Below are 25,847 nucleotides of genomic sequence, written 5' to 3'. Positions count from 1 at the left end.
TGATTTTAATCGGAGTGTGGCCACTGCGCAGAGCCTTGTCTATGTCATGTACACTCTGCTATGTTGTTGTATTTCTTGTCACCCCCATCTATATATGCTATCGTGCCTCTTTAATAAGAATAATTTACCCGGACGTTTTAAAGCTAAAAGACTCCGGCATGCGAACGCATTGTAATGGTCAAATTTCGTCGTCATGCTTTGCTAACCCGAATCAAGTGCTCTCACCGACCGTTACAGTACCATAGATATCGTGATTATTCTGAGTTTGGCCTGATGTATATATAGTAAAATAGTGTTTGGAAAACCAGGATGACAGTGCAAGCTCTATTGTATCACTACTTTCCCACGTATCGTGCACAAGGTTAATGCAAAAAGTCGGGGATAATACATCGAGACCTTGACTGGGTTTATCCCAATTAGGAAGGAGCGAAACGCATTCAGGGACCAACATAATGAACCTAACTCCATCGCGCTGTATGCAGGCTTCACATTACAGTGCCCTCATTCTTGATATAGCGTAGTGAAGCATATAAGATCAGCTACAATTCCATTGCATAAAGCGGTACAAAACCAAAAAAGTCCGCCCAGTATCAACCCACACACTCGAAGGAAATCACAAAAAAGGAACAAAACATAGTCAAAAGCACAAAAAAAAGAGAAATAGAGATCAAAACCGTCCATAATCAGACTCGACAATCGACCGTCCTCTCATCCTCCTCATATCCTCCTCGTACTCCGCCTTGACCCTCTTCCTCCTCTCGGCACTCTCCTTTGCACGAGCAAAGAATCCTAATATCCCCCCTCGGTCCTCCATCTCGGGTGTACCCGGTTCGACGCTCACCCGTCGCCCGGCACCTGCCCACTCATCGTTTTTGTTCCCGTTGCCGGCACCAAAGAAACGACGAACTCGATCGGGCGAGGGCGATCGTCGATCACCAAATCCGGACCTTGGTCGATCACCAAACCCGCTTCGTGGTCTATCGCCAAACGCAGAGAGTCGATCACCAAAACTCGAACGGTCGCCTATACCGAACCCGGTGGATGAACGAGGTGCTGGAACCGGAACTGGAACTGGAGCCGGAGCCTGAACTGAAGTCGGAGGGTTAGGTTTCGGTGGTTGGGGCGGGAGACCAGGTACGGGCGGCGCAGATCCGAAATTCGGTCTTGGTAAATCACCAAAACTCGTTCGTTCAAAATTCGTCCGTGGTGGATCACCGTAGCTCGGTCTTGGAGGGTCACTGAAGCTCTGTCTCGACTGGTCACCGTAACTCTGTCTCGGAGGATCGCCAAAGCTCATGCGTGGAGCCGGAGGTGGAGGTGGGGCAGGCCGAGGCTGCTGGCCAAACGTTCGTTCGCCAAACATGCCCATCTGAGGTTGTGCTGGGGCTGGGGCCGGCCGACCAAACGGACCGGCCGATTCGGTAGTAGGTGTGATCGCCGGACTCCGTTTCCCAAACGCGCCGACTGAGTCTCGGTGCCGTTTGTATCCTGGTCGTCGGAACCAGCTGTGCCGATTTGCCCACCACAAGAGAGCGAGAAGCCATAAGAGGGCGGCGGCCCCGCCTAGCGCTCCGCCGATGATGCCACCGAGGTTCGGAGTTCGGGATGCTGCGGATCCGGAAGATGTCGGGGTAGGGGTAGGGGTAGGAGAGGTAACGGTGAGTGATGAGGTGGCACCCGGAGATGATACGGTGCTCATGGTTGAAGGAGGTAAAGTTGCGGTCGAGGTAGTGGATAATATGCTATCTAATGCAGTTGGTGTAGGTGTGCTATTCGGTGTAGTAAGTGATACCGTCGCTTGCGACGATCCGGAAGATCCAATTACGATGATAAGTGTGGTTGAACTACTGGACATCCAATGGAGGGTCGGTCACAGGAAGCAGTCACGCCCAAGATTTGGCGAAACTTAAGCGGGGGAAGTTCGGGATTGCCGGTATCGGGAATCGAAAGCCGAGCGAGCAAAACGAAGCCAAGCCACGCACACGCACGAGATCGAATGACGCAAGAGCAGAGGTAATCTGTGTAGATCTCAAGCCTGAGTCTAGCAAGTATATGAGGGGGGGGGAGGGTGCACGCAAGCAAGCAAGATAGATAGTATAGGCTATATAGCAGGACGAAGACAAGCCCAAGTTTCGCTATAGTCGAATACGTATGCGGGGATTTAACCTAGAGGCAAGGAACACAGATGGACGTCAGTATCAGGAATGGAGTACATAAATGCCATGGGATGTATATACGTAAGGAGGATAGGCAATCAGGGACGATGGAGCCCCAAGGGTCGAGTTAATATGGTGGTAGAATGAAGGAGCACTTTAGAGGTATGATTCCCTCGAATCTGATTCCCCCTCTCCCTCCCGGTATCTACGTAATGTACTCACCGGTAAAGTTAGAACCCTTCTTTTCTATCTCTGGAACAGGACAGCCAAAGTTAGTACCGGCGGAACTGGCAGGTGGACAAGGAAGCAGGGAAAGCAATCATTGGAATATGGGAGAGTGACTTGGCGTGTGGTTCAACCGAATAGCCCCACTCCCCATGCATGGCTGCAGTGCATGAACATGAGAAAAATAGAGTATGCTCACCTGAAGGTTTGGCTTAATATTTATATACCCGCCGCTGTGGTCGATACAGATTGTATACAGTCGGAGAAAAGAAAAAGGAGTGACTGGGTAATAGTGTGCAAGTTGGGTGCAAGGTCAAGAGAGAGGAGGTGCGTTACAACTTCCCTCCCCTCCTTACACACAACCGATTTCCGAACCTCTGTAGGGAGGAAGGTCCTTTTTCCGCCTCGCGTAACAGGCCTTCAGCCTACACCATAATTCATGATTATTATTGGAGATGGGTCAACAAATCGCGCAGCAAGAGATGTCATGTACTTACCCCCGTCGTCGTATACTGTACAACACCTCTTGGAAAATCCACCCTGACGCTTCTCAGCATTGGTTTGAAATTAGATGTGGTAACCCCCACGTGGATGATCGACTTGGCCATATGGAGGCGGGAGGTATTTGGTCCCGTGTTCGCGTGGCGTTTTGATCGTATTCATTTATGTCGCACGTCAAAGGTGTATACATTATTATCGTGGGAGGGGGGGGGGAGTCTTGGATTGTTTAGATGAAAACTCGCCCTGGGGGACGTGTTGACACCCAGGTCGGCGCCCGATGAGATAGGCTGCGGAATAGCGCACCAAGTTGGTGCGTTATCAACAGTCCTCAGCCAGGGGAAGAAATACATTGTATTACACTCATTTTAAATGGACAATTGCGTGAGTTTGAGAATTTGTTCTTCCCCGCATGATCGATCTCAAGTGTGGGTTCAAGTGCAAAATGAATGATAAGGTGTATATATGTGACATGGGGTGAAGAGACAGAGGTGGGTGTTATACGGGGCGGGGCAGATGGGTAAACAGGAGGGAGGTGTAAGCGAACAAGCCGGACGAAAACAGCGTACGAGAACGAGCAGATCCAAAAAAGAGCGCAACATGTACCAGTCCCAGGTAAAACATAAACATGCACGCCTAAATCCAGAGAAACAGAAAAAAGAAATAGAAAAGAAATAGAAAAAGGCATGAAGCATGACATGTTAGAAAGTAACACAAAAAAGGGTAATTTTTCAGACAAGAAAAAGAAAGATATGGATAAACTATGTGTCCTTACAATCACCGATACAAATTGTACTGCACATTTTGAAAACAAGCGAGGAATAAAAACAAAACACAGGTATACAATATAGATTCAGACTCGACTTGCCAAAAAATTTAAAGCACTCTAGACCGACCCCTCTGTACTTCCCGGCCCTCGTCTCCAGGCCGGACGTCCCCACTGACCGGGACCTTCCTCGAGCCCATACGTCCGCTCCCTAATCTGGCGCATATCATCCCTGTACATCCGCCTCACGGCTCTTTCGCTCGCGCCTCGTTTCCATACCCAGCGGGAAACACCCGCCAAAACGAGGATGCCCACAACGCCGGCGACTGTCCCGCCCGCGATCACGCCCGACGGGTTTGCGGTGGCGGTGGTCGGTTGGGAGTTGGCGCCCTCGGGAGCAGGGAGGGCCGTGAGTGAAGACGAGGGAGCCGAGTGGGATGAGCTCGAGAGGGAGGTACCGGGAGTTGTAAGTGCCGTAGTCGGTTCGGTGGGAGTGGTGACTGTCGTTGGGACGTCTGTGGGGTTAACTGTTCCGATCAAAGTTGGCGTGATGGAATCGGACGAGGTGGTTGTGATCGAGTCGACCCATGAGCTGAAAGGTGTGGAAGACGTGGATGGGTCGTTGATGCTCGTAACTGGGAGATTGGTCGTTGAGAACGAGGTGGGGAACGCATCCGTGTTTGTTTCCGATACAATGGTACTAAGCGGGGTAGTAGACGGGAATGTAAGCGTATCGGTAAGGGACGAAAATGTGTTCGAGGAAGACGTTGGTACGGGGGCTGCTACTGTTGTACTAGAGGTCGCTGGCTCGGGGGCAACAGTCGAAGATACCGGAGTCGTAGATTCAGGCTCCCTTGTAGACGTCGTTGGTTGCGGCTCTGCAACGGACGTAGTAGTAGGCTGAGGAGCCGAAACAGACGTAGTCGTAGGCTGCCTTGTTGACGTTGGGGGACTCGGAGTCGTGGATGACAAACTAGGAGTTCCAGCTGGGGGTCCAGTATAGATCTCGGTGATGGTAACCGTGGGCCGAGGTTTGGTTGTCGTTCTGGAGACGGCACTAGTAGTGGTGCTATTGGCTACCACAACAGCTGAAGTCGTCGTTGTAACCTCTGAATGGATAGAAGTGGACATGGAATGAGTGGAAGGGCCAGAAGACGCTGGTGTTGTCGAAGACACGGTGGTCGGTGGTTGGCTGCTCGACACTGGCGGTTGACTGCTCGACGCCGGTGGTTGACTGCTCGACGCTGGATGCTCACTCGTCGATGCTGACGATTGACTTGTCGATGCGGGTACTGAAGTCGTCACCGGAACAGCAGCCGTAGGAACCTCGATTGACTGGGAGGCAACACCGACAGAGGAAGACGAACCAACGAATGATAAAGTACTATTTTCATTGGCGATTGACGAGGCGGGAGTAACAGTCGCAGGAGCACTGGTGATGGTAGACACGGGTGCGCTCGTAGTCGTCTCGACCGGATGGGAACTCGTCTCGGAAAGCGTGCTCGTAGCCGTCGCATTTGTCGAAGCTGCCCGATTTGGCATGAGCCTTTCTAGTCGATTAATTCTAAAGCTGACTACACACCTGTCACTGGGACAATATACGGCAACGACGTCGTGCCTGAACTCGTATATGATACCGTGTAGGACACATTTCCCGAGGGCGCTGGGATACATGTCGGGACTACATACGAGGAAGTGGCTGTGATGGTTGCCGATGCAGTTTCTGTCGAGTTGGCGGCTGCGGTGCACACCGGGAACGCTGAACTCGTGGAATTGACCGATGTTGACATGGCTGGGTCTGGGCACTGCTGTCAGCACTGGGGTCGTTGGCAGGGGACAGAGAGAAGAGAACAACTGACCTCAAACCAAAAGGTGGTACGTGCCAACGGAGATTCTCTGGGACCAGTCTGGATAATAAGTGAACGTGACGCGCCGTGGAAGATGAAAGAAGAGTAAGGCTGCGGAATCATAATTCGCATAAGTCTTGGTCACTCATGGGAATCATAGGGTAGGTATCCAGGGATGAGACGACTATGGGAAATATTCCCAACGTCATAGAGTCCAGATCTATAAAGTACTCACCGCTCTTATCGAGGGGAAAGGAGTGGAAAACGCCCTTGTTGTGTGGGTGTCCGGCACATAAACTGTTTTCCCCTCAACATGGACGTTTCGCTAAAGAACCCGAAGAAGCGCCGTGATCACACATTCAGAAAAATCTTGGGTGGGTTCTTCCACATGGACCCACACACACACCCCCATCATCGGAGTCGCTAAACTCGTCGGGTGTTTAGCCTAGCCTATTGAGTAATCTTAGCCTATAGAATCATGCTACTCTCGGGCGGGCGTTACGGGGGCATGATGGGGAAAGTTTTGCGGCCATCAATCGGACAGGGCGGATCACTTGTCCATTGCGAAATCCGTTCTCCCTCTCTCATGCTCAGGAACACATATTCCCGATTCCGGTCCAAACAAACCGCTCTGTCTTTGTCGATTAATGAAAACGGCGTGACAATCGCTGCTGCTGCTGTTTCGTCAACTATGGTACAGTACACTGCAGATAGACAGACGTCGACGCCACAGACAATCAGGGCGTTATTCAAACGGACAGCCATTCGCCCACTCTAAATCTCTATCCAGCTCCACCCAAATGAAAAGGCCCAGACACAAGCCAAACAACATGCATACACACATACACTCAATTATCTTGTAGTACGTAACAAACGGGCAGTGCAATGGTTCTGACCAGTATTGATACATACATACACACGTTTGGGGCGCCTTTGTCTTGACTCCCAACTGGACGTCAGCCACTCCTATACACTCGTGATAGCCGGCCCGCGCATGCCCGGGCTCCTCCCTCCCTCCTCATCTCAAAAAGGGAATAGATGAATTGCTTGGGGTTGTGGCGGTCTTCGGGAGGCCGAATGTACGCCTCGGGCCGGCAAGTTTACCCTAAGTCATCTACGCCTATCTTGGCACTGATGATACAGTCCTGTCCCTCAGCTTGCACGCTGATGGGGAATTTGTTATTCCAAATTAGGCCCTGCCGAGCCGCTTCCGCAAAACATGTACAACGTGAGAAGTTTCCAGGCTTTTATTACAGAAGACTAACCGAACAAACAATTAGGCATAGGACAAATGTACATATATGCATGATAATTAAATTAAATTAAATGGTTTAAGCCTGTACACGCGCTGTCTGAAGGAGTTGCTCATCACTGAGGGGTTCCTCTGTTAGAGGATCTCGACTAAGGGCGTCAACCACTCTATAAACATCAGGACGAACCCGGGCGGCCTTGTTTCGAGGCAAGTTAGACTTCGGCATGAGGTGTGGGGGGATATTAGAGGCTTTCAAAAGAACTATTTATTCATTACAACTAGGCAGAGTAGTTATGTACAATAATTGGCCGAAATTTCTAGCACAAATGACTAAGTGGCTATGCCGTGGCGACTGTGGCGGTGTAGCTTAGTGAGCACGATTGCGAAGCGGGTGGCGGGGTTAGTCAGCTAATAAGCGACCGGTGTTTCCGGCGTTATTGCAAGCTGAGGGGCTGCAAGCTGAGGGACACGACTGTAGAGTCGAACAGACAAATTGTATTCTCAGTCCCCCCCCCCCATTAGTGTTCAATAAAGGTGGCTTTCGGGGAGACTCGAGCCGAGGAGAATATGAATCGGAGACAGATTCCGAGTTCGGAACGCTAATTTTGAAAGTTTTAATTGCTGTCGATCAGATAAAATCATGTAAACGTCGTCTGTCCTGATGGTTTACTATTTAGTACACCTTGGGTGGCTTACCGGATAATCCTATGAACGTATGTTTTCTGAAGTTGTGCAGCGGATATCGATCCAACTATAAACTCGTTTATCACAAGTGGCGCATTGCGATGCATCTTTGGTTAGAGCAGTGAACGCGATTAAAGGGATGTAAAAGTAGCCGAAAGCTTATCAAGTCATCCCTCCGAGTAAACTAAATTTATATGGGTGTGAACGAAAGATAACAAGCCGACCGATAACAAATCCCCCATGCCAAGCTTTGAAGCCAATCGAAATAAAACTCCAAGGTATCCGAGGAGGTCCAAATTTTATGGTATAAAGTTTCGCGTGCCTGTTCGCTCTGTGTACGCGGTCGTATAAGTATACGCGAGTGTGATTAAATGGTAAATTGACTTGCTGTCGCACGGCGCCGCATTTACATTGGTTTGGTTCTGATCAGTACTTCGTCGTTAAGCGCCAATGGCGTTGTAGTCCTACAATACACTGTCCAACTCCAAGAAATTTGGCTGTGGCTACACTACAGGTGTCCACCAAACTTCTTTAAGAGGATTGATCGTTGGCAGATCGTCGGGACCCGCGAAAACCATAGGTATATCCCGGCCCTTGTGATACATCTGAACAGTTGGATTGTTAGCACGTCGTAGGTTGATTGCATCGAACACCGGTATCGGAATAAGCCCTGGGAGCTCGACTCGAGAAGTTTGCATAGGTTCTGCTGTGATATTGACGGCATTTCGAGGATCGAGGGGAGTGCAAAGAAAGATAGCCCTTTGTACTGATCGAATGAAACGGATCCTTTTTTTTCGCTTCTCAACGGTAGCCCAACACACTGGCCTAATCTATTCCAGTGTTCAAGTGCGGTTTCCAAGGACTCGCATGGTATCGCACAAGTCTATGAACAGTGTCAGTATGATGCAATGACTACTTCTCTGTTCAAAGGTCGCTATGCCCTGGTCGTGCCTTGCAATGCATGAACATGGCTTCCATACATCTTTTGAGCGCTAGGGTCATTGATTGGACTCATAAGGAGAGTATGGGGTCAGGATGACTATATATTAGACAGCAGAGTGCGCAAATTTTGCTTTGTGTACCTCCTATATATAGTGATGCATGAGAAGTTTCATGGCATCAATATCGGAGCAACGTTAACTTTCGCGTGCAATGTGCGTGGTTTTAGGGACAGCATGATAAGGATATCTATGGATGACATTCCGTTTAGAGAGATGAGTACATATAAAGAGACGCTTAGGTGCATGTATGTGAGCGCTCGAACCGTAGTCAGTTAAGACGTCCCACTTGGAGATTGAGAGTCTTGACTTGGGACATCACGTGAGGTACGGTAAGTTCTTTACCCTCGAGCCAATTCTGCCTCGTGTTTGCAGAGTTTATTATAGCTCATGTTTGTTGCTTGCTTGCTTGCTGTTGTCGAAAAATCTGAACTCTAGTGCAATTTTATAAGATTTATCTATATTTGTCTCGAGCCCAGGCCTCGGATCTTCTATTCATTTCGGGCCTCTCTTATCGCCGCGCACAACATACGTGGATGATCATTCTCGAGTTTAGTTGACAGCCACAAGCAGGCATGCGTCCTCGAGCCTAGGAAATTGAATATAACAGGGACATGAATGCTCCAATCTCGTTGCTTGTCATCACACCCCCAAATAGATGGAGTTTTACTGGTCTTACTAGATCAAGTATCAATTGAGATCGATAGCAAGATTTGATGCTGGAGTCTACCGCGGTCTTCATTTTCCGAGCCTACTGTTTTGGTCTTTGCAGTGCTGTCTGAGCTTACACTCAACCTCGGTTACATCGTTGCTGGATTCATGATTTTCACCGGCCTTTTGTGGACATAACCCCGGTGCCTTGGATAATTGCTTGATCTTCACTTGATGGACCCTGATCGAGGAGGGAGTTGTGTCATGGCACTCACCAAGATGCTTTTTTTAGGAGTCTTAGTGGCTGGTAATAGGGGCTATAACATCTAGTAGATGTCGAGCTGTCATTTTTATAGTAGTAACTTAAGTGGGGCGCTCAAAACTTACAGTGAGTTCAGTTGAACCAAGTATGGCGGATATTAGTAGGGTGGATTCTACCAGGCTATCCAATGTTCGTCGCAAAAGGTATAGCATGGCTTACACCGGTGTGCATCTTTGGGCACCTATGGTTCCCGGTCGGCAGTTTGCTCAGACACTGTGTTGACATGAGTACACTAAGTACAACAGGGTGATTGAAGTTTGAAGTCTCTATAACATATAGCGAGAACTTCTTGGTGAACATATAGGGACATCTCCGCATACCTAGCTGCTGATTTAGGAAGAAGTTGGAAGTTTTGTGCCAGAGGAGCGATTCTTTGCTCCCTATACTTTGGTAGCTTAAATGGTTTGACATACATAATATCTCCATGGAGAAACAATACTTGAATCCCCACGGTACGTATGTCGAATCTCTACGAACGTTCTACGTAGCCTAGATAGCTCGCGAGACAATGTTCAGTAACTGTATAAGGCAAAGTAAACAGCAACGTGTTTAGTCCGCAAATCCAGCCATGATGATCGCACTGGATTGAAAGCACGTACGTACGTTAAAGGAAGGTTCCAAAAACAGCTTTCTTTGATAGTGTAGATCTCTGCGAGCGTCTCACGGCTAGTACCGCTCATTTATTCGTATATGTCATGATATATGCTGCGGGCAAACAGTGATACTTTCTCAGCTCCATTTTCCCTTCCGCCCCTCCTCTCTTTCCCCCTTCCCCTCTTCCCCTCTTTCCCTCAGCCTTACTAGTCCTCGACATATTTTTTTGACTGTGATAGTTTTGAGAGAAGAACAAAGCTGCGACAGCTGCTTCCAGGATGCTTTATGAAGCATACAAAATCACCTAAAGGTTTAAAGACCTGATAATCACCGTTCAAATATCCCATAAAATCCATTGTATGTTTGTATACATCTACCTGAGCTGATACTGGATGCTTAATCACGTCTACCTCGACTCTCAGTATGTACAAGTAAGCCCATTGCAGGAGCCAGTACTTCGGTCGCGCCGGTACAACGATAGCAACCACAACCCGTGCCCGTACGTTACAAAATATGATTTGGCGAGTCCCCTCGGAGAGGTTGATCTTCTCAGCGCCTTTTACAATAGCCCCAGCTCACGCCAGCTTTTTTCACCACAAATCTCGACATACTCCTTCACATAAGACATGAATGTGTCTCTGAAAAAGTCCATGTTCGGGTTGGACAGCATTCTCAACGCGGAAGATAGCGATGATGATTCAAGTTTAATACTTGAGAATGACAGCTCGGCACAGTTGGAGATAGGCGAAGGCGCGTTACTCCCCGACACTCCATCAGCTGTAGGTCTGCCAGCATCTATGCAGCGCGAACCCGTTATCAATGCACCACACTACGAGTCAGCGCCTGAAAACAACATCCAAACTCTCAGTACCAACGGAGCGCGCGTGAACATCCCCGTAGTTACTGATCAGGTGGTTCGCTTGATTCAGGTGGACGGTTCCCATGTTATGCATGTTTCAAACCGTGAAAGCATGGTTGCTTTAGGCGAGCAACTCGTCACAGGTTTTGTGGCTCGATCCACCCTAACAAGTGACTTGTATGTCCGCCAGCCCCATTATCCCATCCTGCTCGGTCGGCTGATAAAAATCCGTATCTTGTAGGCCAACGAGCGCTGGGCCCCATGTGAATAATCACGCCTCCATCCTCCGAGAGAGAATGTCGCTGCCACCGGAGTCACCTTGTGAGTAGGAAGCCTCCCCCTCCGAAAAAAAAAAGACTCTGATCAAAAATTGGGTATTTTTTACGGTAGCACTCAAGCTATCGAACCAAGACTCTGAAATAGTGGATTCAGAGCACCATAGAGACATCTAAGGAGTCTGAAAAGCTTGCAAGCTATTTATCTGTGCTACCGCAGACTGCCTCCACAAAGCACACGTGTGCGTATCAAACGGAAGAAGCCACTGAGTTAATCATATGAAACTCCCCCCCTTCAACTAGGTAGGACGGTCATTCCTCGTATCTCTTCTCTTTTACCTGCCTTGTAATTTACTTCAGTTTTTCCGTAAGCAAAAGAGTGTGATAATGCACGCGGCCATATTGAACATTCTACAAAATAGCCATGCCGCATAAATAAAAACCCCTGAATTTCTACTTTGTTCCTTATGTTCAAAGAAGAAACGGAAGACAGTCAATGCATTCCGGTGGTAATATGGACAGGCTATTTTCTACTCAGCGCCACCTCTATTCTCGTAGTCACTCTGTTGAATTGTATATGCTATATCGCAATAGTATAATCAGTTGAGCAATAAGAAAACCTGGTAAAATAGTACAAGACACTCGTGACAACAACGAAAGCTCAAGTTGAATGTCGATTCCGTCATGGCTCTCGGCATTGTATCAGAAGTTAACATGTTTGAAGCTTTGGCTAGCAAAGCTACGAGTCACAGTATTCTGAGTTTGTCTGAAACTTGCCCGGAGCAACAACAACAACAAACAAATGCGGCCAATCAATTGCCCTGCTAGAGACTTCTGATGAGGACATCACCGGATCTATGTAAAACCACCAAAACCTAGGGTGCCGTTGAATATGTGTATTGGTCAGCTATCAAAAAATCTCACCCCAGAAGCATCACGAGCGGGATAGTGCATAAGACCACGTTGACTACGTATGCCTCGACACTGCAGTGCGATGTAATCCGCTGTTAGCAAACGGCATGTTATCAATATTTCAAGAAATAATAAGACAGCCTAGACCACCTTTGGCTCTTAATAAACGTCATCCAGCAGCGCATACATAGTGGTTGTTCTTTTACCGTTATCCTTGCGTTATGGGGTATATGTGCTCATTGATCGGAGTCTTTGGAGCTCAACATGGGTAAACGCACGAAATAGTTTCTGTTCTAGGGATAATGATCTTAGCCAGGCCTCTGTGTTAGTTTGAGACCAATCTCGAATTATCAAAACGGGTGGTTATGGCTCGCTCGTAGTAACTCTAGCACTGAGTTCTTCTAATCAGTACTACGTGGGGGCATTGAACCCAGGTTCGAAGTCTTCGACGCGGAAATGATAGCCCTGGCAGAGGCTGCCGCCTACGGGGTTTCTAAAGCGAGATCTCTGGACACTCATAATATACTGCTCTTTGCAGACAACAAAGCCGCCCTCTCCAATATGTCGTTTCTGTCTATACACCCATGCCAGTACACATCATGGAAATTCTGCTCTGCCATCGACACTTTCCTGCACGAGTCGCCTCTCAACAAGGTTGAACTGCGCTGGGTCCCGGGCCATGAAGGTGTCGAAGGTAACGAACGTGCAGACGCACTCGCCAACGAAGGCGGAACGAAACCGCCGTACCACACGCACAATAGGTCGTTAACCTGGTGCAAGGCCGAAGCCACTTGGAATGCTAGCCGCACATGGGCACGAGAATGGTCCAACCAACCCCACTCTCGATTCGTGTCGGAATACATTCGCCACAACCCATCTTTGTCCCCCCAACCCTTCTTCAAAGCATTCCCATTTCATCACGCAATACACGCCTGGCTAAACCAGGCCATCTTGGGCCATGAATGCCGAGAACGATTCCGGCCCGACGACGACCCCAGCTACCCATGCGGAGCCCCCCCCCCCGCCAAACTCTCGATCACGTCATCCGGGCCTGCCCCTCATACGACGACGCCAGACTCGCCCTTCGCAATGCCTCGGGATCCATGCCAGACCCTGTTCTTTTCGGCACCGCCACCGGACTCCGAGTCGTTGCCAGCTTCATCAACTCAACAGATGCCTTCAAAATCTGATTTGGCTTACTCCTCCCCCTATGGTGCTCCTTTCGGTTATCTATCTATTTGGTTATTTATGTTCGTGGCGTCTCTGTATGCCCCCATCCCTTTGTATCTGTTTTTTGGGCCTTCTGTACCCTTCCCACCTTTCTGCTCTCACCCCATACCACAATCGGTTGTGTTCCCAGAGCCCTGGTTCTGGCAAGCCCTCCTATTCTGCGTGGTCTCACCCACTCTGTGTGTTCCTCTCCTCTGCTAATGTCGCTTCCTTTTTTTTTGTTCTCTGCTGTGCACGTCGACTCGCTCTAGCATAGCCTCGCGATCGGTGTCTGACCATGTGCTCGGGTTCCGAGTAATAAATTGTATCCAAAGAAAAATAAATCAGTACCACGTGATCCGACAGTTGTTTTCGACCACGATCGGCATCTGTGCCTCACCTGCGTACATTCTTCAATATCCTCCGCGTGGTTAGTCCCTATGGATCCATTTGAAGTTCGAATGCAATTCTTAGGCCATCTGCGGAAACTCAACGCGTAAGTCAGGAGTCTTCTTTACCTCAGTATCTTGTAAGTGACTGCTCGATACCGGCAAGGTCGGCAAAAGTAACACACTTGTGGTTTGCATACTGAAAATAACTTTTGAACCAGAACACAAGCATCTATCCAAAAGATTGTCGGATATGCACTCAAGCACTATGCCCGCTGTGGTGAAGATTTGTGGGACTGCGTAATGGAGGAGTGTCAAAAGGTTAGATCATCTCAAACTCTTAGCAGAGTCTATGCCTGATGTGGAATAACAAGGGGTCTCTAAACACTCGAATGAATATCCTACATCTTCTTGATAACTTGTGCGAAACCGCACTTCTTTACCAGGGTGGTGTCACGACACCCTCCTCACAAGCGCCGTATATCGAATACGTCACCCGGGACTTGGAAAAAATCGTTGAATATGTTGTCCCTGACTCGAGAGATGGATTGGTCAATTTTCAGAGTGCTAGACAGGCGAGTCCTATGTAATGTGCACCACCTTATGGTTTTGACTTGTAGCCAGTAAACAGATCCTGGAGTCGTGGCAAACTAAACGCGTGCTCGACCCGATTGCGGTATCCAATGTGATAGAAATTCTCGAGATAAAGAAGAGCAGGTGAGCAGTTCTCCGAGTATCCAGCACGTGTTTTTAATTACTTGTCCGGTAGCCTGAAGGAAATTCCAGCTACACGATCCAACACCTCTGCGGCTGAAAGGGATGAGATATTCAAACGTATTGAAGAAGATCGCGAAAGAGTACGCATCTTCCCCAGACATTGACCGTTTTTTCATTGATTTTTACCTCTTGCTTAGCATAAGCTTCTTCGACAACGACGTTGGAATGTGCCAACCCGTGTTGGACAACCATATGCACCACGACTGGCGTCAGCTGTTCCAACTGCCCGAATACTTCCACTTAACCCAGTTCCAACTTCCCCAACTTCTCCCATCATGTCATCTCATTTGGCATCACCGATAGCCCCTGCTCATCCTCTCGATTCAAACACGAGCGCTGGAACCGGACAAGGTGGGATGCCACCGCCTGCACCCAAGCACCTTCCCCCACGACACGCTCTCCGCAAGTCATATACTGAGGCACAGCGCGAGCGGCAAAGGCAACGTAGTCGCACTGGTGGCGAGGACGCACAAGAAACGGCCTTGGACATCGAATTTGAGCAAGCATGGGAAACGACAAGCGATTGGAATGAAGATGACATAGATGCGGTTGTCGAAGAGTGTGGTCTCTGCTGGGGAGATGAACGGGATATCCAAACTGGTAGTGCTGAGGGCTTCCCGAAGGATAGTGTGGTCGACTATGGATCAGGCGGTGCATATTCTGGAAGCCGGTTTTCTGCGCCTGTCGGAGAGCGGAGCTAGGCGAAGTTCGGCAGAATGTGCCAAGCCAGCTTTCACCTGGTCGATAAATGTATCTAACTTTGTGATTCGTGTACGTTTGCTTGATCTAATTCAGGTATAATTGTTGATCACGTCCTCACTCCCATTTAGCCTCAACAGTGCAGCAGGCTGTTTTATCCTCACAATAATCGTTAGGTCCGTTCTTTTTCCGGAAGGCGGAGTGAAGTCGAGGATCCACCATGAGTCATGCGAAGGCTGTGCATTCACACATTTCCTTCTAGACATCCAAAGGGTACCTTCATTTACCGTAAAGCGGCATTGTCGGGCATCAGGGCTCCATGATTCGGCACGGATGACCATCTATATAAAGTTGCCCTTTGGTGCTTCACCAGCATTTTCACCTTCTTAGTTGGTCCGTTTTCCCTCCAGAACGTGATGCATTTGGGGCACTTACCTAACCACATATATTTTTCTTACAGTTTCGTCAGCATGCGTTTCTCTGTCAAAAATACCCAACGCTACAGTAACTCGGTTTCCGATGGACTCGATCGGCGTGAGAATATAGAGCTCACAGAAGAGTTTACTTCAAATATCCTCCCTCGTGACCCCCGTGGAGGAGGAAGAGGAGGGGGAGGAGGAGGTACCCGGGGAGGTTCTGGTGGTGGCACCAGAGGTGGCTCTAGTGGTGGTACCAGGGGTGGTTCAAGCGGTGGTTCAAGCGGAGGATCGAGTGGTAGCTCCAGCAACGGAGGATTTAATGGGGGATCTAGGGGTGGTGTATCATTCGGAACAGGCATGTGTAGAATTTTTTTGGCATATCCAATTTCTATTAATACTTGAATTTAGGGAATGGACGAGGCGCTTCGTCATACGGTAGTGGGGGCGGTAATCCTTCGACCATATCCTCTGGTGCCTTTGCGGGAAGATCAGTTGGCGGTGGTACGCGAAACCAGGTCTTTGGAAGCAGGCAATATGGTAGTGGATATGCCTATGGCAGTAGCGGTCCCTCTGTTTCCGGACGCGGGTTTCCCTTTGGATATTGGCCAATCTACGTTCCTATTACAGGGGGAGCTGCGTACTACGGTTATCATGAATACGGACCAGCGAGTAATGCAAGTCGGCCTGGTGGAAAGATGCATCAGGCACTCGTTCGTTCGACCAGCTGGCCCAACTCGACAGACTCAGCGACACCAATCAACAATGCGACTGCGCCGTACTACATTATTGGAGACGCAGATTCAGTCGCAGCCATTATGGAAGAGTTGGTCAATGAGTGCTCGGTTATTCGTACGTCAGGTGTGGCAATGAATGTACGTATTCCTCGTGTGTTTATTTGTATTTCACAGCTGATTTCACCTTGTGCAGGAAACCAACCCCTCAATATCCTTCGAGCAGGCCGTCCAATTCTACCGAGCATCTTCGTTTGCGCTCATTCTGACTTCTTATAACAATTCCGCTAATTCGATTCCAAAAAACGGCACCACGCCTTCGACTGCACTTTCTGACACGCCCCTACCTCCTGGTACGGACATGAACTTTTTGAACTGTTTGAACACTACAATCGGCGCATCGATACCCATCATGGACGCCGAAGACAGTGTCTCGGGTTCGAGTACCCCAACCTATAACTCTGCCCCAGCGCATATGCACACTCTAGGGGGACTGAACACCATTGGGCTACTTTGGATCCTTTTATGGATCTTTAAATTGCTTTAGTGTATATTGTATTTTTGATATTCATGCGTTCTTATGGAGCACTGTAGCCTCTAGCTTTCTACTTCTTCGATTTCATGTTTTACGTTTCTAACTTCGGATATCAAAACATGACCCTTGCTGTATTTCTATGCCTGTTTCAGTTCATCCTACTCATACCCATCCTCATCTCGATTTTGTTTAGAAAATACTTCATTGTCTATTTTATAGCTACCAGCGAAAGCTGCATTCCTAATGAATGTAATTACACTATCTTCTGTTAGAGTGATTGAATTCCCCTTACATGTAGCTAATCCCACGTTCGATTTCGTCCATCTGCCAATTACCCGTAAACTAACGGCATTAGTAAACATACCAAGACTTATTAGGAGCACCTTTTAACCGGTGGTCCTCGAGGATATGGTGAGGTTTAACCTTCAGTCGGGGTGAAATTGAATTACTACAAGACAAGATACTTGGAAGTTTTTCGAGCTCGAGCGGTCTACCAGTCCCATGTTATTAAGTGATTTTATTGACTACGACTGTGGAGTTCTACGAAAGAAAAGTGCATGTATGGTATGTCATTTATATGTCACGATCAATTGCCAGCGAGCCGTCCCAAGGGGGGTTTAAGTTTCCAGCTTCCTGTGATCCTTCTGGATTGTCAAAGTCGATCGCCGGAGGCTATGCATGAGCAATCTGAGGTCATGCCCGCCAAGCTTCGAATTCCGGCAGACATGTGTTTTTGGAGCTTTCCGCCCATACCAGTCTGGGAGCCACCTCGGTGGAACGTTCTTATAGACTTTACAAGGTACCACAAGTCTCAATTCTCCCCCCCCCCCTTCCTCCCTTTTCTATACCTATCCCACAATGAGGTTTTCACTACCATCTGAAAGACGATACGTTGGCCCTCGCTTTGAAGAAGTTGACAGACGTGAAAATACCGAATTGGTTGGTGAAATCAAGTTGAAGTTTGTTCCTCGTGCTGGAGGTGGAAGAGGCGGCGGCGGTGGAGGAGGAGGAGGACGCGGAGGAACTGCAGGAAGTGGAGCGGGTGAGTACAACACATAAAACTTTCGGGTCGCCTACAACGTTTTGTGGGGGTGCCCACTGCGAAGTCCTGACTAACTAGATTCTTAGGCGGGTCCCGAGGCGGATCTCGTGGAGGAGTTACGTTCTCGGGTAAGGATCTTCGTTCTAATTTTAATTAATTTACGTCTACTCACTGTTCCTCCTTCAAAGGTTCAAATGGCAACCGCGGTGCCTCCTCGTATGGTCAAGGAGGTGGTTCCGTGACGACAATTGGTGGCGGCGCCTTTGCGGGACGATCCATAGGTGGTGGTAGTCGTGGACAAGTATACGGTAATAGCCGTTATGGAAGCGGGTATACCTATGGTGGAGGATCTTCGGTCGCCGGACGGGGTTTCCCGTTCGGTTATTGACCAGTCTTTGTCCCTATTGGCCTAGGAGCGGGATACTATGGTCATCGTGAATACGGTCCTTCCAACAATGATAGTCGACCTGGGGGTCCGATGCAGCAGGCGTTGGTACGATCTACTGAATGGCCACCAGAGGGCAGTGGAGGCAATACGACAGTTAACAATGCTACGGCTTCGTACTACATCGTTGGAGATGCTGACTCTGTCTCTGCGGTTATGGAAGCGATAGTCGCACAGTGCTCTGTTGTGAATGCGACTGGCACACCCTTTGATGTAAGATTTCTGTCGTGCTCAGCGGTTTATGGAATTTGACAAAAGAAATTCACAGGATAACAACTCCACCGTTCATGTGGAGCAAGCAGTCCAGTACTACCGAGCTTCATCGTTCATGCTAGCTCTTACGTCCTACAATAATTCCGCAAGTCTTCCTGCAAACGCTCCTGCACATAACAACACTGCACCCCCACCCACTAGTGCCGATACGCCTTTACCGCCAGGCACCAATACAACGTTCTTGAACTGCCTTAACGAGACTATAGGGGCAGCTGTTCCGATCATGGATTCTGCCCCGGATGCACTACGCGCGACTGCTGGCTTGAATGCGGTTGGAATGCTCTGGTTGGTCATATGGCTGTTGAAAGTTTTCTAAGTATATTCTGTGCTCGTAGTGCCATGTTGTCATATACCCAATTTGGTGTTGGTAATAGCCCAGTCCCATTCCGTGCTTCTAGTTTACTAGTTATTGTATACTCTTGGATTTCATAGATTCAAAATTATGAATGCATACACTTTAACAAAAACAACCTAATGGTAAACATAAAAAACAATTGAACTTTAGAACATAAATACAAATGCAACTAGGGGGTTCGTTCCCTAAATATTCAATGTCGGATTTCAGTGGTCAAAAAATCAGAGAGTTGTACGATCTTGAGCGCTGGGAAAACATCAAATTTAGTATAAAAGCCTCAAACCCCAAAGAGGCACTCACGCGCGGGGTAAATAAGTGTAGATTGCGCGAATAGCATTGGCTACGCCATTTTCCTACAAGCACAGGGTTAGCAAGACTCCTACAGGCACACACTTTTGAGACGTACCGAACGAATCTTCTCTCCGACCGCCGCGGCCTTCTCTTTCATTATCCTGAAATCAGAACACCTTTTCAGAATTTTCCGTGCAAGATTTTTCAATATTAGCCGCACCTATCCGATACGGCACGCCTAAGGGCGTCAGCCAGGTCCGAGCTCGATAGACTAGATACTCGAAGTCCAGCCCCGAGTTTCGTCACACGCGTCGCCAGAAGAATTGATCACTGTTCGTACGTTAGATGCCCGAACGTATGAGCCCGTCCAATCCACTCACCCGAACCAAGGCTTAATCAGTGTAGGTATTCCGGCTAGCGCATATAATCAGACCTTCGTTCGCTTAAATTTTCTCGAACGCAGAAATACTTACCACGAAGTGAAGCACCTGTCGTTCCAGCACCTCCATGGTGCAATGCCGCATCAATTTTCGGGAACAGCCAACTGGAGGGGCGCCAAGGCAGTGTGAGAACCAAATCCTAGCGCTCTCCTACATCAAATACTCACTCATGTGGAATCTTATCCACCTATGTCAAAATCCCATATGAGTTCACATGTGTGTAAAAGAACTTCGTGCATAACTCACCGAAAAGACCTCGGGAGGAAGCTCTACCTCAGGTCCAATCTCTTTGCTCATTCGGGCTGACCAGCCCTTGGACAAGATCGCACGGACATCACCTATCCGAGGCATTAGTAACACAATTTTGGCGTGACTTTGAAACCCTACTCTTGAGCACTGCTTTGACGATACTCCTTGTCATGGCCTTGGGATTCGGCACGACAATACTTCCAAAGCCAATGTACACCAGAGGTTTGTTATCCTTTCGGGCTTTATTCATAAAGTCAGTGAGCTCCTGCGTGGGCTCCCAGTTGAGGTCTGCGTCATCCAAGAACCAGCTATTCGTGTGCATTTAATGATTTATTCAGACCGTATGGGCGGATCGTACTTACTAGCCGCTAATTGTAATGGGATCTTTCCAATCTAAGGGTTTAGGAACAACCGCCTGATGGCGTAAATAAGCAATCGGATATAAGAAATGAATCCAGATAAGAGCTTACTGGCGAAAAGTTATAGATGAATGGAATCTTGGTTTGCGCGAGATGAGCCATGTCAGTGCTGGGTAAGCCAAGGTGCTTGCGGCGCCAGCGATTGATCTGACCAGAAGTCGCTTGCCAAAAGACATTGTCAACACAACATACTACTTAGGCGTCAATAAACAAACATATAACATATGTGTTGATCGGCTTACTGTAGAATAGTTGAATGACCCCGAAATTTCCATTGGAGGTGTCATGAACGCATGAGGGTAATCGTTAGTCCTCGTCCAGGGCCTACGAAATGAGCGAGTTAGTTGCTTCTCTGAGGTTCTAGTGTTAGTGCGCATACATAGTGCTATAATATTCAGGAAGCGGACGAAACTTACTCAGAGCCTCGGCAATGTGCGCACCAGCCATGGCGGAGGGGCTCTGAATTAGAACGTCTGCATCCTGACATTGCTTCCAAGAGTCAAGCAGCACTGTCAAGTTATAAGAAATTCTGCACATCTATTCTCCACTTTGCCATACTTACAGTCGTCTAACCAGTCCCTGAACTGCAATAAGAGAAAGATCAACCTCCATGTAAATCCGATCGGAAGAGATACTTACGTTTGTCAAACCCTCCTTGAAGAATTGAGGAGAAAACATCTGAAGAAGGAAATCAGCCAGAGATACGGCGATGTTGGATCTGGAGTGCACTAACCCGGTTTTCAACGCTCAGCTTCATCAATGCCCCAGGGTCGCCCCCGCGGTCCGATGAGCTACACCCCATCCTTCACACCACTCCTTGTACTCTTCATGCGTTACAATGGTCACTCGGTGCCCTTCAGCCATAAGACCACGGGCCAAAGCGATATACGGCTGAACATCTCCCCGCGAGCCGATTGTCAGACATACAAAATGCTTGGAAGGGATATGGACTATCGCAGTCGGCGGAACATTAATCGGTTTGGGGAAGCGCGAGACTAGGGCAGGAGGTATGTGTACAGAGTTTATGCGCCTCATCGTGCGGCTGAGAGGTGAGAACAAGGCCGGAGCATTAGATACGCATTCCTGAGTAGACGAGAACTCGGGTATTGTGATCGGCGAAGGGTGTTCTGCGCGGGGCGATGGGACTTCGGAGCCGGTGGTGGCTATGGGGCCGTTTTCGCTGGCAAGATTGGTGTCTGCGATGGCTTTCAATTTGGTGAGGGCTTCGTCTCGAAGTTCGCGCGAGTTGAATTCAAAGGTAAGGTCGTGTTGTCCACGAATTTGAAGGCGCAGACCGTAGACGAGAGGTGCGTAAACGTACGCGGTGGACGCTCCTCGGACGGACGAGACAGGGAAACGATACCGAGTATCGTGAGTTCCAAAAGACTTGGCCCAATAGCAGACAAATCGGTCCGTGATAACAAAATAGGTTGTCGACGAAATCGTTTTGCAGAGCCTACAGCGAGCAACTGGCGAACAAGTCAATTCACGGGGACCTCTCGTGAGAGCCTTTGTACTTACTCCAAACCTTTTGCTGATCGTCTATCGCAAAAAGTCGGCGGATCTTGCGTTCGGCGCTAGACATTTCATTAAATGCTGGTGCTTCGACTTTCATCTCTCTCGTAGAATCAGAACCAGACTCGCTTCCTGTATGCTCATCGAATACAAGTTCACCCCAATCAAGCACGACCTGGGCGTTCGGAGGCACGCCATTCTCGCGCCGGGCTTTGACGAGGTTATCAAATTGGTTCCACCTATCGTCTCCTTGTAAAACCGACAAATGAAGGACCTGGGCAAGTCCTTCTGGCTCTGGGCCCGAGGGAGTAGTCTGAAGCCAGGGACTTGGAGATGGTGGGACATAGACTGATGCTATTGGTTCTCGTACCGACGAACTGTCGGTCGAAACAGTTGTCGTGGGCGAAAGGCTTGGTGTGTGCGAGCATGGCAAGGATAAACCTGTGAAAGATTCCCGCTTCGTTGACTTGGGCATGACAGACTGTGCCAATTGCCCCATGTCCGACTCGAGAGGGGCAACTGCCCTTAGAACACTTTTGACTGCGCTATCCAGGCTACCCGATGGAACTATGTCTCGAATGCCACCCGAGGACGAACGATGGTCGACCGCGACACTAAGTATAAATGCCCACGCCGCCCACCACTCGTGTTGGTATTCTTTGATCAAGGCTAGGGGGATGCAAATCCGGACTCCACGAGATTCCGTCTGCGCGTCTTCGGGTCTGGGCGAAACCTTTTCATTTCCATGTCCAATGAGAGTCTTGCGATGGTGACGATACATATAAAGAGCGGCTATAATTGCGATGGTTGGTCGATTATAAAGGGCATGGTCGCAGTTACACATACCTGACACTTCGCGACGCCATTCATGCGCCGACTCTTCAGTATCGTACTCCACATCGGCACTAACATCCAATCCCAATACAGACATATGCATCCTAACTCGAGTTGGTTGAGTAGGATCGTATGGGTCGATGTCCTTGACATTAGACACTAAGCAGCCTCAGTAAGCTGATATCGCTCGGTGGAAACCTATTCAACTCACATAGTATGCTCCTAATCGGTTTAACCCGACCTTCATCACTGGCATCCGGATAAGTTGTGATCATATCATGGGATAATTCGGCAGCGTCGGTTTCCTAAGCAAGGAAGCACCAAATATACTAATTTAACAAATATTCGGATTCCATTTGAAAGTACCTACCAAATCATTTCTTCCACTTCTCCGGGTAGCGTAAGTTCCCCAAACTCGTGCTGTAGAATCCTCAATGCTACAGCATGGTCCGATATCTTGATGGATCACATCGTGGTGGTTCCCCAGCTTGCTGAGCCACCTCCTGCTTGACGTCTTGGATATCCTTGGGCGTTATCTCTGGGGTCATACCGGTCGTATATGTGCGAATCGCTGGAGCGAAGTAACGACCCGGCGCGAGAGCGAACATGAGGTGCATGCAAGGTTTGCCAAAGCAGTTTCAGGAGACGGATAAGCACCGTGCTGTAGATTATTGTCGTTTTCAGCTAGCTTAATCTGGGCATCGGCAGCCGAGTCGGAGGCTGGAGTCTCCACAACATCAGACTCTGATTCAGAACTGTCCTCGTGCAGGATCAATTGGCTGTATTGGGCCGCAGCATTCAAGATACGAAAGAGCGAAGGCTGCCCGGCCGAGTGACTCCATTGTTAGGATCAATGAGTTGGACCAGGTGCTCGAGTGGCGACTGAGCCCACCGCGATCTAAGGATGATGACCGAGACGATGCTGTAGAGTCAGCCCTCCCAGGTCATGACTGCAAGATGGAATCGAGTTGGAAGAACCGAGGCGAGTAATAAGAATAGCTAGATATGTAGTGGCCAAGTCCAAGAGATGCCCCTGGGGTTGCACGTGAATTAAAATAATTGTTCGGCGAGTTAAGGCCGGTAGGTAGGGGGCCGCGTAGTGATATCACACGTCAGCAGAGATGGTTGGGGGGCGGGGAGGGTGCGGAGGATTATATATGAATTTATCTTCAATAGGGGTCAGAAGCATATCCTCCGCCATCGCGGCACGCCGATCTTTATTGTAAATCTTTAAATCATAAGCGCCGGTGGATCCCCAATTGCAAGCAGCCGGGAACCATCAAATTCGACCTATCAAACGTGTACGTATGTGAAGAGGAGCCCGCGACACCACCGGAGCAACACGCGCTTGTAAGAACTTGGATCGTCTTACATACCATTCACAATTACATTTTGTAGAGTGAAGTCCTCGACCAAGTGAGATCGGATTCGGTTCATTGATCGCAAGGTAACGAGAGAACCACATCCGGGATTCTAATTGAGATCCGCTACGCATAGAGGCCCCCACTGAATAGCAATATATAGTTCCGGTACTTTATAAATTCAATAAATTCTAACGTAAAGCTAAAAAAAAATCTTAAAAACACCACGAGTATAGTAGGGGCTTCATTGAAAGGAGTTGAATCATAGAATTAATGCATTGATACCGACGAACGAGTGCCCGCAGTCCAGTCGGCGCGCATCAGCATACTGGTGCCAATACAGAGCGCAGTGACTGCCGATAGGCTGATGTAAACCAAAGAGGACCCGGAATTGGCCGAAAGCGCAAAAAGTGAGGTCGCGAGAGCCGGGCCAATCTAATTGTCAATGATAACAATCATTATCAGAACGAATAAACTGATGGCGTAAATGCATACCGCGCGCATAACAGAGGCCGAAGTCTGAGCCAGCCCATTGGTTGCACCCAAGCATAGCGGATTCGGCGACGCGGCTGAAATAAAGAGGAGCAGACAGCCTGTAAAGTCCTGTGAGATTACCTTACTCACCCATCATTCGTATGTTCGTACTTACAGAAACTGATCGGCGAGGCACACGAAATAATAGTATATAACCCAATCAGTACCCATACGCCCATCCCACCTCCCAGGTTCAGCTTGACCGCATAGTGCATCGCGGGGAACAGCCAAATCTGTCCCAGGTAGAGCCATACGCCGCATCGATAGGTCATTCGCATGCCAGCGTTGCATACGCAGAGCGGTCGCCGCTCCGGTCACAATTCCCTGAAGCGCCAGTACTAGCCCAATTGTGGCTGGCTGCATTCCGAGGCCTCCAACGGCGACCGGTGATGCAAATATGTTCGTACTTACAGAAACTGATCGGCGAGGCACACGAAATAATAGTATATAACCCAATCAGTACCCATACGCCCATCCCACCTCCCAGGTTCAGCTTGACCGCATAGTGCATCGCGGGGAACAGCCAAATCTGTCCCAGGTAGAGCCATACGCCGCATCGATAGGTCATTCGCATGCCAAACCAGCGTTGCATACGCGGTACGAGCAGAGCGGTCGCCGCTCCGGTCACAATTCCCTGAAGCGCCAGTACTAGCCCAATTGTGGCTGGCTGCATTCCGAGGCCTCCAACGGCGACCGGTGATGCAAAAACGATCGGCGAGAGTGCGACGAGAGATATATCAAGTAGCGAGAGCAGGGCATAGTTGAGTATGGTGGTGCAGACTCGGCGGGTCAGAAGGCTGCTGAGTGGAGGCGGAGGCACGGTTTCCGGTTCTGGAATTCGGTTTGGTCTGGAGAGAAGGGACCTGCCGGGGATGAAGCGGTACCGACGAGGCGGTAGCCTTGTTTGCCAAGAACTGGGTGGGTCTTGGAAAGATGAGCGCGAGTGCTTTCGGTATTCGATTGAAGCGTACCTCTCTCAAAAAGAACCATCCCGAGACTAATCCCGAAGCAGGTATCAGTGCGATCACAATACAGGGAAGCAAATATGGATATTCTTTAAAGGTCGATGACCAACCAATAATAATGGCATAGTCTCAGTGGGATGCTGCAGGAGTCCACCTACCGCAGGACTTCCATGAAACTTAGTCATATTAATTTGGCGTGTTGGGCTTGATAACTCACGCCAATGTAAATCCGATAGACCAAACCAAGGGAATCAAGGCGAATACTTGAGCAGCATTGGTTTCGTTTGTGATCTCACCGAGCACACTCTTTATTACCCCAGCATTCC

General features: G+C 48.9%; 6 protein-coding genes across 6 annotated transcripts; 3 read left to right on the top strand and 3 right to left on the bottom strand.

The window, feature by feature from the left end:
- Window positions 1–667: 667 nt before the first annotated feature.
- Window positions 668–1,855, bottom strand: RhiXN_07241 (uncharacterized protein; the record flags this gene model as incomplete). The annotated part of the gene is made up of 1 exon (XM_043327057.1): window positions 668–1,855. The coding sequence occupies one exon, from the start codon at window positions 1,853–1,855 to the stop codon at window positions 668–670; it is 1,188 nt and encodes a 395-aa protein (XP_043185529.1).
- Window positions 1,856–3,765: 1,910 nt separating this feature from the next.
- Window positions 3,766–5,435, bottom strand: RhiXN_07240 (uncharacterized protein; the record flags this gene model as incomplete). Its single annotated transcript, XM_043327056.1, has 2 exons — window positions 3,766–5,171; window positions 5,228–5,435. The coding sequence occupies 2 exons, from the start codon at window positions 5,433–5,435 to the stop codon at window positions 3,766–3,768; spliced, it is 1,614 nt and encodes a 537-aa protein (XP_043185528.1).
- Window positions 5,436–10,619: 5,184 nt separating this feature from the next.
- Window positions 10,620–15,115, top strand: RhiXN_07239 (CTD kinase subunit gamma CTK3 protein; the record flags this gene model as incomplete). The annotated part of the gene is made up of 8 exons (XM_043327055.1): window positions 10,620–11,029; window positions 11,094–11,173; window positions 12,449–13,289; window positions 13,859–13,958; window positions 14,012–14,201; window positions 14,258–14,354; window positions 14,407–14,494; window positions 14,552–15,115. The coding sequence occupies 8 exons, from the start codon at window positions 10,620–10,622 to the stop codon at window positions 15,113–15,115; spliced, it is 2,370 nt and encodes a 789-aa protein (XP_043185527.1).
- Window positions 15,116–15,583: 468 nt separating this feature from the next.
- Window positions 15,584–16,810, top strand: RhiXN_07238 (thiamine pyrophosphokinase, catalytic domain-containing protein; the record flags this gene model as incomplete). The annotated part of the gene is made up of 3 exons (XM_043327054.1): window positions 15,584–15,893; window positions 15,941–16,404; window positions 16,460–16,810. The coding sequence occupies 3 exons, from the start codon at window positions 15,584–15,586 to the stop codon at window positions 16,808–16,810; spliced, it is 1,125 nt and encodes a 374-aa protein (XP_043185526.1).
- An 846-nt stretch (window positions 16,811–17,656) lies between these two features.
- On the top strand, window positions 17,657–18,874 carry RhiXN_07237 (thiamine pyrophosphokinase, catalytic domain-containing protein; the record flags this gene model as incomplete). Its single annotated transcript, XM_043327053.1, has 5 exons — window positions 17,657–17,840; window positions 17,927–17,968; window positions 18,029–18,148; window positions 18,254–18,498; window positions 18,554–18,874. 5 exons carry the CDS (start codon window positions 17,657–17,659, stop codon window positions 18,872–18,874), a joined length of 912 nt encoding a protein of 303 aa, XP_043185525.1.
- Window positions 18,875–19,134: 260 nt separating this feature from the next.
- Window positions 19,135–25,546, bottom strand: RhiXN_07236 (glycosyltransferase family 1 protein; the record flags this gene model as incomplete). The annotated part of the gene is made up of 27 exons (XM_043327052.1): window positions 19,135–19,159; window positions 19,214–19,266; window positions 19,320–19,365; window positions 19,425–19,442; window positions 19,585–19,618; window positions 19,678–19,748; window positions 19,812–19,831; window positions 19,891–19,982; window positions 20,032–20,201; window positions 20,256–20,308; window positions 20,364–20,459; window positions 20,555–20,636; window positions 20,692–20,821; window positions 20,875–20,896; window positions 20,952–20,990; window positions 21,046–21,063; window positions 21,108–21,781; window positions 21,834–22,619; window positions 22,674–22,820; window positions 22,873–22,966; window positions 23,212–23,421; window positions 23,469–23,583; window positions 24,316–24,457; window positions 24,518–24,615; window positions 24,672–24,894; window positions 24,968–25,480; window positions 25,528–25,546. The coding sequence occupies 27 exons, from the start codon at window positions 25,544–25,546 to the stop codon at window positions 19,135–19,137; spliced, it is 3,990 nt and encodes a 1,329-aa protein (XP_043185524.1).
- Between the last annotated feature and the right edge of the window lie 301 nt (window positions 25,547–25,847).

Source organism: Rhizoctonia solani, chromosome 13 (genome assembly GCF_016906535.1).
Source record: "Rhizoctonia solani chromosome 13, complete sequence".
NCBI classification, from domain to species: domain Eukaryota; kingdom Fungi; phylum Basidiomycota; class Agaricomycetes; order Cantharellales; family Ceratobasidiaceae; genus Rhizoctonia; species Rhizoctonia solani.
The sequence above is the reverse complement of the archived record's forward strand: the minus strand, read 5'-3'. Positions and strand labels throughout refer to the sequence as shown.